Raw genomic sequence first — 13,361 nt, forward strand, 5'->3', positions numbered from 1 at the left:
TACACATGTTTAAGGAAAAGAAACCTGAGGTAACATTTCCCCCATCTCATAAGCTGAACGCGTTATTTAAAAAAGCTTGGGAAACTCCAGACAAAAAACTGCAGATTCCCAAAAGAGTTCTTATGGCGTATCCTTTCCCGGCACAGGACAGGGTACGGTGGGAATCCTCGCCCAGGGTGGACAAAGCTTTGACGTGCTTATCCAAAAAGGTGGCGCTACCGTCCCCAGACACGGCAGCTCTCAAAGATCCTGCTGATCGTAGACAGGAAACGACTTTAAAATCAATTTATACACATACTGGTGCTTTACTCAGACCGGCTATAGCATCGGCTTGGGTCTGTAGCGCGGTAGCAGCTTGGACAGCTACCTTGTCAGCTAATATTGATACCCTAGATAGGGATACCATTTTGTTGACCTTAGGTCACATCAAAGACGCAGTCTTATATATGAGAGACGCTCAGAGAGACGTCGGACTACTAGGTTCAAGCGCCAACGCGATGGCGGTCTCGGCTAGGCGAGCACTGTGGACCCGCCAATGGACGGGAGATGCCGACTCAAAGAGGCATATGGAAGTTTTACCTTACAAGGGTGAGGTTTTATTTGGGGAAGGTCTCGCGGACCTAGTTTCCACAGCTACCGCGGGTAAATCTACCTTTTTGCCTTATGTTCCCCCACAGCAAAATAAAACTCCACAGTATCAGATGCAGTCCTTTCGTTCGCATAAGTCCAGAAGAGGTCGGGGCTCTTCCTTCCTCGCCAGAGGTAAGGGTAGAGGGAAAAGAATGCCTGCTACGGCCAGTTCCCAGGAACAGAAGTCCTCTCCGGCTTCTACTAAATCCACCGCATGACGCTGGGGCTCCACTGAGGGAGGCCGCACCGGTGGGGGCACGTCTTAGACTCTTCAGCCACGTCTGGGTTCAGTCGGACGTGGATCCATGGGCGATGGAAATTGTATCCCAGGGCTCCAAGCTGGAATTCGAAGACGTGCCTCCTCGTCGATTCTTCAAATCGGCTTTACCAGCTTCTCCCCCAGAGAGGGAGATAATTTTAGCTGCAATTCAAAAGCTGTGTCAACAGCAAGTGATTATCAAGGTTCCCCTAACACAACAGGGGAAAGGGTACTATTCAACCCTATTTGTGGTCCCGAAACCGGATGGCTCGGTCAGACCCATTCTAAATCTAAAATCCCTGAACCTGTTCTTAAAAAGGTTCAAGTTCAATATGGAATCGCTCAGGGCAGTCATCTCCAGCCTGGAAGGGGGGGGGGGGGGGGATTTTATGGTGTCATTAGACATAGAGGATGCATACATTCACGTCCCCATATATCCTCCTCATCAGGCATACCTGAGATTCGCTGTACAGGACTGTCATTACCAGTTTCAGACGTTGCCGTTTGGGCTTTCCACGGTCCCGAGGGTGTTCACCAAGGTAATGGCGGAAATGATGGTGCTCCTACGCAGGCAAGGAGCCACAATTATCCCATACTTGGACGATCTCCTGATAAAAGCGAGATCAAAGGAACAGTTGCAGAAAAGCGTGTCGCTCTCCCTGGGAGTGCTACAGCAACATGGATGGATTCTAAATCTACCAAAGTCGCAGTTGGTTCCAACGACTCGGCTGTCTTTCTTAGGCATGATTCTGGACACAGAACAAAAGAGGGTTTTTCTCCCGAGGGAAAAAGCCCAGGAACTCCAGAACATGGTAAGAGACCTGTTAAAACCGAAAAGAGTGTCAGTCCATCAATGCACTCGAGTAGTGGGGAAAATGGTGGCGACTTACGAGGCCATCCCCTTCGGCAGGTTTCATGCAAGGACGTTTCAGTGGGACCTTCTGGACAAGTGGTCTGGGTCCCACCTTCAAATACATCAGAAAATAACTCTGTCCCCCAGGGCCAGGGTGTCTCTCCTGTGGTGGCTCCAGAGTGCTCACCTTCTAGAGGGTCGCAGGTTCGGCATTCAGGACTGGGTTCTGGTGACCACGGACGCGAGCCTCTGAGGATGGGGAGCAGTCACACAAGGAAGGAATTTTCAGGGATTGTGGTCAAGCCAGGAGGCTTGTCTACACATCAACATACTGGAATTGAGGGCCATATACAACGGCCTACGACAAGCGGAGAATATTCTTCGCGACCTACCGGTTCTGATTCAATCAGACAGCGTCACAGCCGTGGCTCATGTAAACCGCCAAGGTGGGACAAGGAGCAGAGTGGCAATGGCGGAAGCCACCAGGATCCTGCGCTGGGCAGAAAATCACGTAAGCGCTCTGTCAGCGGTATTCATTCCGGGAGTGGACAACTGGGAAGCAGACTTCCTCAGCAGACACGATCTCCACCCAGGAGAGTGGGGACTTCATCAAGAAGTTTTTGCAGAGATAACAAGTCTTTGGGGACTTCCTCAAATAGACATGATGGCGTCACACCTCAACAAGAAGCTTCGGAGGTATTGTGCCTGGTCAAAGGACCCTCAGGCAGTAGCGGTGGATGCTCTCGTGACACCATGGGTGTTTCAGTCGGTCTATGTGTTCCCTCCTCTTCCTCTCATCTCAAAGATACTGAGAATCATAAGGCGAAAAAGAGTGCAGACAATACTCATTGTTCCAGATTGGCCTCGAAGGGCCTGGTATTCAGATCTTCAGGAGCTGCTCACAGAAGATCCATGGCCTCTTCCTCTCAGGGAGGACCTGTTACAGCAGGGGCCCTGCGTGTTCCAAGACTTACCGCAGTTACGTTTGACGGCATGGCGGTTGAACACCAAATCCTAGCTGGGAAGGGTATTCCGGAAGAAGTCATCCCTACTCTGATAAAGGCTAGGAAGGAGGTGACGGCGAAACATTATCACCGTATCTGGAGGAAGTATGTTTCTTGGTGTGAAGCCAAGAATGCTCCTACGGAAGACTTCCACTTGGGCCGGTTTCTCCACTTTCTACAGACTGGAGTGGATATGGGCCTAAAGTTAGGCTCCATTAAGGTACAGATTTCGGCCCTTTCTATATTCTTCCAGAAAGAATTGGCTTCTCTCCCAGAAGTCCAGAATTTTGTAAATTGAGTGCTGCACATTCAGCCTCCTTTTGTGCCCCCAGTGGCACCATGGGACCTTAACGTGGTGTTACAGTTCCTAAAATCTCACTGGTTTCAGCCTCTTCAAACTGTTGAGTTAAAATTTGTCACCTGGAAAGTGGTCATGTTGTTGGCCTTGGCATCTGCAAGGTGGGTGTCCGAATTGGCGACCTTGTTTCATAAGAGCCCCTATCTCATTTTCCATGTGGATAAAGCAGAGTTGAGGACTCGTCCTCAATTTTTTGCCTAAGGTGGTGTCATTGTTTCATATGAACCAACCTATTGTGGAGCCTGTGGCTATGGGAGATTTGGAGGATTCCAAATCCCTTGATGTAGTCAGGGCCTTAAAACTTTACGTAGCCAGGACGGCTCGAATTAGGAAAACAGAAGCTCTGTTTGTCCTGTATGCAGCCAACAAGGTTGGCGCTCCTGCTTCTAAGCAGACTATTGCTCGCTGGATCTGTAACACGATTCAGCAGGCTCATGCTACGGCTGGATTGCCGGTACCAAATTCGGTAAAGGCCCATTCCACTAGGATGGTGGGCTCTTCCTGGGCAGCTGCCCAAGGCGTCTCGGATTTACAGCTTTGCCGAGCAGCTACTTGGTCGGGTTCAAACACTTTTGCTAAATTCTACAAGTTTGATACCCTGGCTGATGAGGACCTCATGTTTGCTCAATCAGTGCTGCAGAGTCATCCGCACTCTCCCGCCCGGTTTGGAGCTTTGGTATAATCCCCATAGTCCTTACGAAGTCCCCAGCATCCTCTAGGACGTAAGAGAAAATAAGATTTTAAACCTACCGGTAAATCTTTTTCTCCTAGTCTGTAGAGGATGCTGGGCGCCCGTCCCAGTGCGGACATATTTCTGCATGACTTGTATATAGTTCCTGCTTACATTAGGGTTTATTATTATTTATTATTATTATTATTAGGGTTATGTTACAGTTAAGATCAGTCGTTGACTGATACGGTTTGTTCATACTGTTAACTGGTTGTGTATATTGCAGGTTATACGGTGTGGATGGTGTGGGCTGGTATGAATCTTGCCCTTAGATTACTAAAATCCTTTCCTCGTACTGTCCGTCTCCTCTGGGCACAGTTTCTCTAACTGAAGTCTGGAGGAGGGGCATAGAGGGAGGAGCCAGTGCACACCCATTCTAAAGTTCTTTATAGTGCCCATGTCTGCTGCAGAGCCCGTCTATACCCCATTGTCCTTACGGAGTCCCCAGCATCCTCTACGGACTAGGAGAAAAAGATTTACCGGTAGGTTTAAAATCTTATTTTTTAAACAGTCCCCAGCTGGATGAGGATAATTGGATTTCCATTTCTTGGAATTCTAACTTCTTACTGGGTGTAACCCAAACCTCTTGCATAATTTCCATCAGCTGTTATGGGATGTTTAAACACAGTTGCCTTAGTTTTTAACCAAGGCTCTGCTGCCTCTTCTAAGGATAGAATAGCTTACATAGCACTAATTAGCTCAGGTATGTTCACTGAGCCCTCCGAAGCCCTCTGAAACTTGTGTAGACTGTGAAGATGTTGTGTCATGTCTATGTGATTTACTTACCACCGGCCTTTCAGCCTGCTTTTGTTGAGAGGCTGCCAATTGTCGAGGTGGATAAACCTGAGAATAAATGTTGCATGTAAGGGTTAATAGGGTAACCTATCCCTGGTATAGGAGCTGATATTATCTGCTTAGCTATATTGGATAATGTCTGTGCAAAGTAGCCCATGAAGGTTCAACTAGAACCTGTGCTTGCCTCGGTTAAGAGGCTTCGGTGACAGCTAAAACATTTTGCACATAATCCCTTTTGAACCAGATCCTGATAGGTTAACCCAGCTTCGCAAGACAAACATGAAATGAGTGTTGGTGCTACTGTGGAGTGTATTTTCCTCACCCTTGCCACTCTTAGACAGGATAAATAAATCACATACCTTTACAGTGTTACTACACAATTTGTGACTGTAATCACTTTATAATTCGTTAAAGTGACACACAATCCGACCCTACCCTGCTTTGCACCAGCATTGAGAATCAGAATACACAGAAAAACTGACAGAATTATAGTAAAGTCAGCAATCACACTAGCAGTCACAGGTTATACATTAGTATAATAAGCAATATGAGCACATAATCAACACATTTCAAGTATGTAGTAGAAACATATTGCTACATTACCTTATATAGGATTTAACTGTATTCAGTTGCACAGCGAAAGAAAACAACAGCAATAGTTATCAGACTCATATGCATGAGGCACTTACCCAACTATCCGTACGGGTATAAAGCGGATCGCCGCTCAGCGATGGGTTTGTGCGATCGCAAGAAGATTGGCAGGAAGAAGGCGTTTGTGGGTGTCAACTGACCGTTTTCAGGGAGTGTCTGGAAAAACGAAGGCGTGTCCATGCGTTTGCAGGGAGGGTTCCTGACGTCAGTTCCAGTCCCGGACAGGCTGATGTGATAGCAGTGGCTGAGTAAGTCCTTGGCTGCGCAGAGACTGAACAAAATCTGTTTGTACAGCTCTGCTACACATGCATTCGTACACTTGCACAGCTAAAATACACTCCCCCTACAGGCGGTGACTATCTGATTGCAGCAGTGCAAAAATCGCTTGCTAGCGATCAGGTCTGAATTAGGCCCTTAGTGCTGTATTACCCGACTCAGTAGAGTGGGATACAGGGAGACTCACCCCGCTTCCAGGATCGATCAATACGTTAGCAAACGCTGAGTGGATCCAGACGCTAATAGTGTACACACTCGCCCCATGAACCTACAATGAACACAGACGCCCAAGTGAACCCTGACGCTACAGTCACACAGCCACCTATGCTGTGACTGGGTCATTTTAGATACACAGCATCTCAGACGGAAGCAGGAAATCAGTTCATGGCGGGAGACTCGGAGGAAACTGGTCATGAACCGGGGGGAGGGACGACCAAGGAAGCGTCTGACTCCCCACTGCAACCCTAGGGATCACGGCCTCATACTACCCCTGGAACCTATGATCCCTAGGGCCTAGCGCTGGTGCACCCTAGGTGGCAGCCGCGTCAGCAACTGTTTGGTAGTCTCCTCCCAAAACAGTGCAGCTGTGTCCGTGTTCCCCCTCTAAGCGGAACTGATGCCTTATCTTCTCCCCGTGCTCTGGCCACAGCCTGGTAACGTCTGCTGGACTTGCTAGTACATCTGACACAGACGCCCGCCGAAACAGCACTGTACTCGTGGGTAAGCAACCCAGCGGGGAGTTGTTTTAGCGACTTTTTCTAAGGTACGTATAAGACACTTTTTAGAAAGTTCGCTCAAACAATAGTAAGACTATAAAAATAAAATAAAACAGCTTACAGCTCCTTAAAAAAAACAGCAGCACTTGACCATGGGCCGGCTCCTGCCGCACCAAACAAAAAACAACTGATTTGCCTGAGCCAGGAGGCGGGTATATATGGACAGGCCCGTTGCATGCTGGGAGGCCGAAAGCTTTGACCGATTGGTGCAAATCCGCTGTTGCGTCATCATATCCCCAATGTTATCCTGTGGATAACCTGTGGACCCTGCCGGAGAAATACCTAATTTAATATACAGAATTTTAGTAACATATATGTAGATTTGTAAATACAATTATACTAAATCAGGGTTAAATAGCTGTTATTTTCAGAATTTGTTTATTTAAAAAAATCCATAATATTGGGGACATTTTGGGGAAAAAAATTGATGCAGGAGATTCAACTAAGGTCATACCAGTCTCAGTATAGCCTGCAACTCCGTTTATACGCCCATGGAATGCTTTTTCTACATGCAAATGCTCCATTGCCGTGCCAGTGATATGGCAAATGCAAAACTGGTCGGAATTGCTGTAATTTGCGCATGCAGGCTGCGACACATGCACAGTTTGCTAAATACTGTGAGATCCATTTCGGAATTGCATAGAAGTCTTCACTTTTATTGCAACATCAGGAAGATTCACATTAGCTTTGTGTTGGGCTTTTTAACCTGCTGATGGTGGCTCATTGTCCTTCGGCCTGGTGTGGAGAGATGTTTTCATGGATTTTTCAAGGGAAGACATTAGAGTCAGGCAGCTGTTACATTAGGGAGCGTAAGGGGTCAGTTCAATTGTGGGCCATGGGGGTAATTCTGAGTTGATCGCAGCAGCAATTTTGTTAGCAATTGGGCAAAACCATGTGCACTGCAGGGGGGGGGGGGGGGCAGATATAACATTTGCAGAGAGAGTTAGATTTGGGTGGGTTATTTTGTTTCTGTGCAGGGTAAATACTTGCTGCATTATTTTTACACTGAAATTAAGATTTCAGTTTGAATACACCCCACCCAAATCTAACTCTCTCTGCACATGTCCATGGCCCTCATTCCGAGTTGTTCGCTCGGTAATTTTCTTCGCATCAAAGCGATTTTCCGCTAATTGCGCATGCGCAATGTTCGCACTGCGACTGCGCCAAGTAAATTTGCTAAGAAGTTTCGTATTTTACTCACGGCATTACGAGGTTTTTTCTTCGTTCTGGTGTTCGGAGTGTGATTGACAGGAAGTGGGTGTTTCTGGGCGGAAACTGGCCGTTTTATGGGAGTGTGTGAAAAAACGCTGCCGTTTCTGGGAAAAACGCGGGAGTGGCTAGAGAAACGGGGGAGTGTCTGGGCGAACGCTGGGTGTGTTTGTGACGTCAAACCAGGAACGAAACTGAATGAACTGATCGCAGTGGCAGAGTAAGTCTCGAGCTACTCAGAAACTGCTTAGAAATTTCTATTCGTAATTTTGAGAATCTTTCGTTCGCAATTTTGATAAGCTAAGATTCACTCCCAGTAGGCGGCGGCTTAGCGTGTGCAATGCTGCTAAAAGCAGCTAGCGAGCGAACAACTCAGAATTAGGGCCCATGTCTGTGATGTACCGTTGAACATTGTTGGAAGTTGGAACGCCATCACTCTCATTTCAACCAAAATCTCATATTTGTGTTTGCAGCTCCATAGTGGTGCATATTAAAATGTGCAAATTTGGGGGTACTGTAAGCATGGTATAGGTGCGCACTAGATGGCAGGGAATAACTCATATTGTAGATTGGATGCCGGTATATTGCTGTCAGTCGGGATCCCGGCTAACAGTGGCTATTCCCACTCGTGGGTATCCAGGACACCCATAGGGTGGTAATAGAACCTGTGGCATGTGCTGCGAGCCACCAAGCCCGCAATGGGCTTCATTGCACTCGCCCCCCTGCCTGCATTCTGGCAGCCAACATTCCAGTGTCGGTATGCTGACCGCTGGGATCCCGGCCACTAGCATGCCATACCCAATGCACGGTAGATGATAGGTGCCACAATTAGTAAAAATTATTATTTGAGGTGATGAAAATAAATAGTATCTGTTTTTGTTACAAGCGTAGATTGCTACAGTTAGCTCATTATTCATGTATAACCCCTCCTTCCCAAACCTTCTTCCCTACATCTAGCAAGTGCCAGCAGAGGCGTCACCGGGTGTGATGACACCCGGAGTGCACTCTGCACTGCTCCCCTCGCGCTGGAGTTGTGGCCGTCTGAAAAGGGGGCATGGCCTAACAAAAGGGGTGTAGCCGAGTGCTGCAGGGGAATATTACATTGCAGCACCGGCTCCTATCACTGCAGAAGAGTGGGCACTTTGGTGTCACCCCTTCCGAGGGTGACACCCGGGTGTGGGACGCACCCCCCACATTTGGCTTGTGACGACACAGAGTGCCAGGTACTTCCTATCCTGACAACCAAGTCAGCTATGCATTAAATTGAGTACCCTGCAGGCCATCCACAGCTCTACAGGTGGGATGCAGTTAATTTGCCAGCAGTCGGGATCCCAGCGGTCAAGATACCGATGCTGGAATCCCAAGTGCTGACAATGCCGCCAGACGGAATCCCGGCTCACAGGGGCTATTCCCACTGGTGGGTGTCCACGACAACCATAGAGTGAGAATAAAACCTGTGGTGAGCGCAGCAAGCCACCGAGTCCGCAGCATGGCGAGCCTGCAAGGGGATTCTTTGCGCTCGCCCCGCTGCCGGCATACTGACGCCCGGGATGTTGTTGTTGGTATACTGATGGCTGGCATCCCAACCATCGATAAATCATACTGAACCCCTACGGGTACTCTGTATGGAAGTGAGAGAGAAGAACGGGCTTAGGGGGTTATTCAGAGTTGTTTGCAAACCAATAAAGTTAGCAATTGGGGAAAACCATGTGCACTGCAGGTGGGGCAGATGTAACGGGAACCGGTCCTTAGGTCGACAGTAAGTAGGCCGACAATGTTTGGGTCAACGACTATTGGTCGACAGTAAGTAGGTCGACAGGGCCTTTAGGTCAACATGGTCTAGGTTGACAGGTCATAAGGACGACATGAGTTTTTCAAAACTTTTTCCCTTATTTGAACTTTTTCATACTTAACAATCCACACGGACTATGATTTGGAATAGTAACCTGTGCCGAGCGCAGCAGTAGTGGAGTGAGGCACCTTGCCCGAAGCATGTCGAGCCATGCGAGGGGACACGTGCACTAATTGGGGTTCCCGGTCACTGTACGGGGAAAACGACACAAAAAACCACACCTCATGTCGACCTTTTGACCTGTCGACCTAGACCATGTCGACCTAGAAACCCATGTTGACCCTACATACCACACCCAGATGTAACGTGTAGAGAGAGTTAGATTTGGGTGGGTTATATTGTTTCTGTGCAGGGTAAATACTGGCTGCTTTATTTTTACACTGCAATTTAGATTTCATTTTGAATACACCCCACCCAAATCTAACTCTCTCTGCCCATGTTCCATCTACCCCACCTGCAGTGTAGCATGGTTTTGCCCATTAGTGTGCTTATTCGGTTTGCCAACAGCTCTGGATAACCCCTTAGTCCGCCATCTGTACAGAGATCTGTAGCCTGAGCCAACTCAGATTCATGTAACAGAAGCTCCTCTGTTTGGTATATGTAGGGGGAAGGTGGACAACCCCTTAAGACAGTGGTTCCTAAACTTTTTTGAATCACGGCGCTCGAAAGTATCAGAATTTTTTCCACGGCACCCCTAGGCCACAAGTTTATTATTAAAATTTTTTAGAAAGAAATATTAATAAATTAAGTCAATTGTGTTTTATATGTCATCACTAGGTTTAATTGTGTGGTGAGGGAAAAGATTTGCCTCTGTTCGTACACATATTTTTAAGTTTGACAGCCACCAGCGCTGGTTTTGCCTGTTACATTGAGCAAAAATTATTGCCCCCCCCCCCCCCCTTCCAGTATACCTGTGCTGTGTGGCTGGCGGCGCCATCTTCCTGGTGATCTCTTCGGGAAGATGGTGCTGCCCATGGAAAGCAAAGACACTGCTTTGCTCTCTCGTGGCCAGCATAAACATTTTTTATATCAACAATGCCCCCTTTTTAAGCCACGCCTCCTTTATTGGGGCCCGGCGTGGCTCTCTCCCCCTGAGGACAGCCATTTATATCCAGGCATACAGTAAATGCTGCATGGCTGCCTTGGCATTATGCAGACTTAAATTATTTAGCTTTGGTTAACCACTTAAGACAGTTTATAAATGACGTACATAATGCTGAATTGTAATTAGTAGTTATAAGTAAAGAGTTAAGGCAGTGCCACACTGGATGATATTTTAAACGATATCTCTCATTCTTCTGAGGGACATTGTTTAAAATATCGCCCAGTGTGGCCGGTGCGAACGATGAACGATGTGCGCTCCCGTGGATCGTCAACAAGGTAGTCTGTCATCGCTCCATGCAGCTTTATTCTGGCTTTATCACGGACGACACGGTGCATATCGTCCAGTCGTTCGTGGCAGTGACGTGCGGTGGGGTGAGACAGAGCCTTTCCTGTCATACTTACGTTTAAACCAGAGTTTTGACTGAATAAAATATATGAAAAATACTGATAATTTGTTTGAAATATCTTCTTTGCATTATTCTAATAATTTTTATAGCCAAAACTCTGGAGTAAAAAGTCTATGGCAGGTGATCCTTTCCACACATCTCTAATCAAAACTCACCAGATTTCCAGGAGTTTATAATGCTGCACCTGTGTATAAATGCCCAGATGTACCTTTTGGCTCATATATAGCATGTAAATCTGGCTCTGGGGTTAGACAGTGCCTCCTGAGCCATTTAGCTCACCGTACGTTCCTGGTTCATGGAATCTCGTTCATTATCGTTCATCCGGGAGTCTTGGAAGTTCAAGGGAAAATAATGAACAATATCGTTCATCGTTCATGTGGCACTGCCTTTACAGTCTCTCTTTGTATAGCACTGCCAAATAATTTTTTGCCATATAAATAAAAGGCAACATAAATAATAATACATGTATCATATTTAATATAAATATGGTTTTAAGTGGCCCATTTATTAACAAGTTTTAGCTATTTAAAACTTTTTGCATATAATAAATGGTGCTCCAGCCAATCAGCTCCTGTCATGTGTTTGAAAAATGACAGTTGGCTGGAGCACCATTTATCATACACAATGCATTTTAAATAGCTAAAAGTCATTGATAAACGGACCACTTAGGGGCAGATGTATTAACCTGGAGAAGGCATAAGGAAGTGATAAACCAGTGATATGTGCAAGGTGATAAACGCACCAGCCAGTCAGCTCCAATATGTAAATTAACAGGAGCTGATTGGCTGGTGCGTTTATCACCTTGCACATATCACTGGTTTATCACTTCCTTATGCCTTATCCAGGTTAATACATCTGCCCCATGATCATGTATCTTCTCTGCCATATTGTCATTATGTTATTCTTTTTTTCTGAATGATGACCTATTTGTTTCTACCAGGGTGGTTAATTCAAAACTGAAGTGTGCTGAGCCAATGGAGATGGAATTACTAAAATCACGGCAAAGAGACCAAGACTCTGAGGATGATATATAGTAAAACCTTCTCTTCACCTTCTAGCATTGCTATGACCATATCTTTTGTACTGTACTCCAGGTTTACATGTAAGAAATGAAGTGTGTAAATTTACCATATCTGTAATCACCCAGTTGCGGTAAAAAATTCTGTGGCCTTATGACCACCCAGTGTGTATACTGTCATCCATGTGGCTTGTTCTTAGTAATTCGGGACCAGGAATAATATATTTTGATGGCAAATCGTGCTGATTGGCCGGATTATATATTTGTCTTATACGCCATTACTCTGGGCAGTCACAACCATTTAACTCTCCATGATCACAAGGTATTCCTAGTCTATGTTGGAGGAGATGTGTAATCTTTGTCAGTATCTGAACGTCGGCCAGGCCAGGCCGCGTACAGCATTCCAAAAGGTTTTACTGACATGAGTATAAATCTTTATGTTGTCTAGTTTGTTTTTTAATGATACATTTTTAATTAAGTTTTAGCTACAGCTAGTAGTAGTTCTTAAATTCTGGCTAGTGCTGCACTAGACTTATTACAAGAGATAGGTGTATTCATTTCAACTTGTCTGATGGGATATTAGGGAAACTGATCTTCTCTTACTTGAACTGGGAATGAGATGTCGTATATAAGAGTGCACAGCTTCAGAAATAAGCAAAACCAATAACGGGTACATTTATTTATTTTTGTAACTATAATGATATTGTGGCAAAATTAAGAAGTCACAAAAAAAAAAAAAAAAAAACTTTTCCAGACAAGTGATTTCTAAATTAGATTCTCTCCTGGAATAAATCTCAAATTGCACAGATTTTGAAATAAAGATAGATGCAGAGAACTGCACCCTTGCTGTGTATATAAAACTGCTTTGTGCAAACTGAAAATGAGTGTGTGCCTTACTTATGCCAATTGCCTGTATATCTGTTGTGTTGTGTTTGACGACTAATGAACTCCCCAAAATGACTCATTATGTATCAGTTCCTATAAGCATGAATACATTCTTAATGTCCTCGTCTAGTATTACTACAGTTACGGGTAAAAGACTTGCCAGATGGGCGATTACTCCAATGGCATTGTGAAACGCAGATACAGAAGTGCAGATGTTCACCTTGCACAGTGATCCCACCATTTGTGCCCACTTTTAAGGAAATTATTTTTCACTTGAAAAAGCAGTGACCCTGCGGGTGTAGAATTGGGCGTCTTCTCATATTTAATTCAAGCACACAAAACAAGAAACCTAATAAAGACTGTGCAGAGTGAGTGATCAAAGTAAGTGGACAGTCCCTTCTTGATCAATCATTTCTCCTCCTCATATATTGCTCTCAGTGCTGGGATACTCATTCCATCTACTACATATTGGTGAGTGAGTGCTAAATTCTATAATACTGTATATTGGTGCGTGGGTGCTATATATTGGTGGGTGCTATATGCTGCTATACTGT

At 45.8% G+C, this 13,361-nt stretch overlaps 1 protein-coding gene across 3 annotated transcripts in view; it reads left to right on the forward strand.

Annotated features, from left to right (window-relative positions):
* TMEM45A (transmembrane protein 45A) overlaps window positions 1–12,803 on the forward strand; it is a 62,442-nt gene extending 49,639 nt beyond the window's left edge. For all 3 annotated transcript variants that reach the window (XM_063956239.1, XM_063956238.1, XM_063956237.1), the window contains one exon: window positions 11,845–12,803. In XM_063956239.1, coding sequence (XP_063812309.1) covers window positions 11,845–11,938 — 94 coding nt within the window. In that variant the 3' untranslated portion in view covers window positions 11,939–12,803. The remainder of the gene's footprint in view (window positions 1–11,844) is intronic.
* The last annotated feature ends 558 nt before the right edge of the window (window positions 12,804–13,361 follow it).

The sequence above is a fragment of the Pseudophryne corroboree genome, chromosome 2 (genome assembly GCF_028390025.1).
Source record: "Pseudophryne corroboree isolate aPseCor3 chromosome 2, aPseCor3.hap2, whole genome shotgun sequence".
NCBI lineage: Eukaryota > Metazoa > Chordata > Amphibia > Anura > Myobatrachidae > Pseudophryne > Pseudophryne corroboree.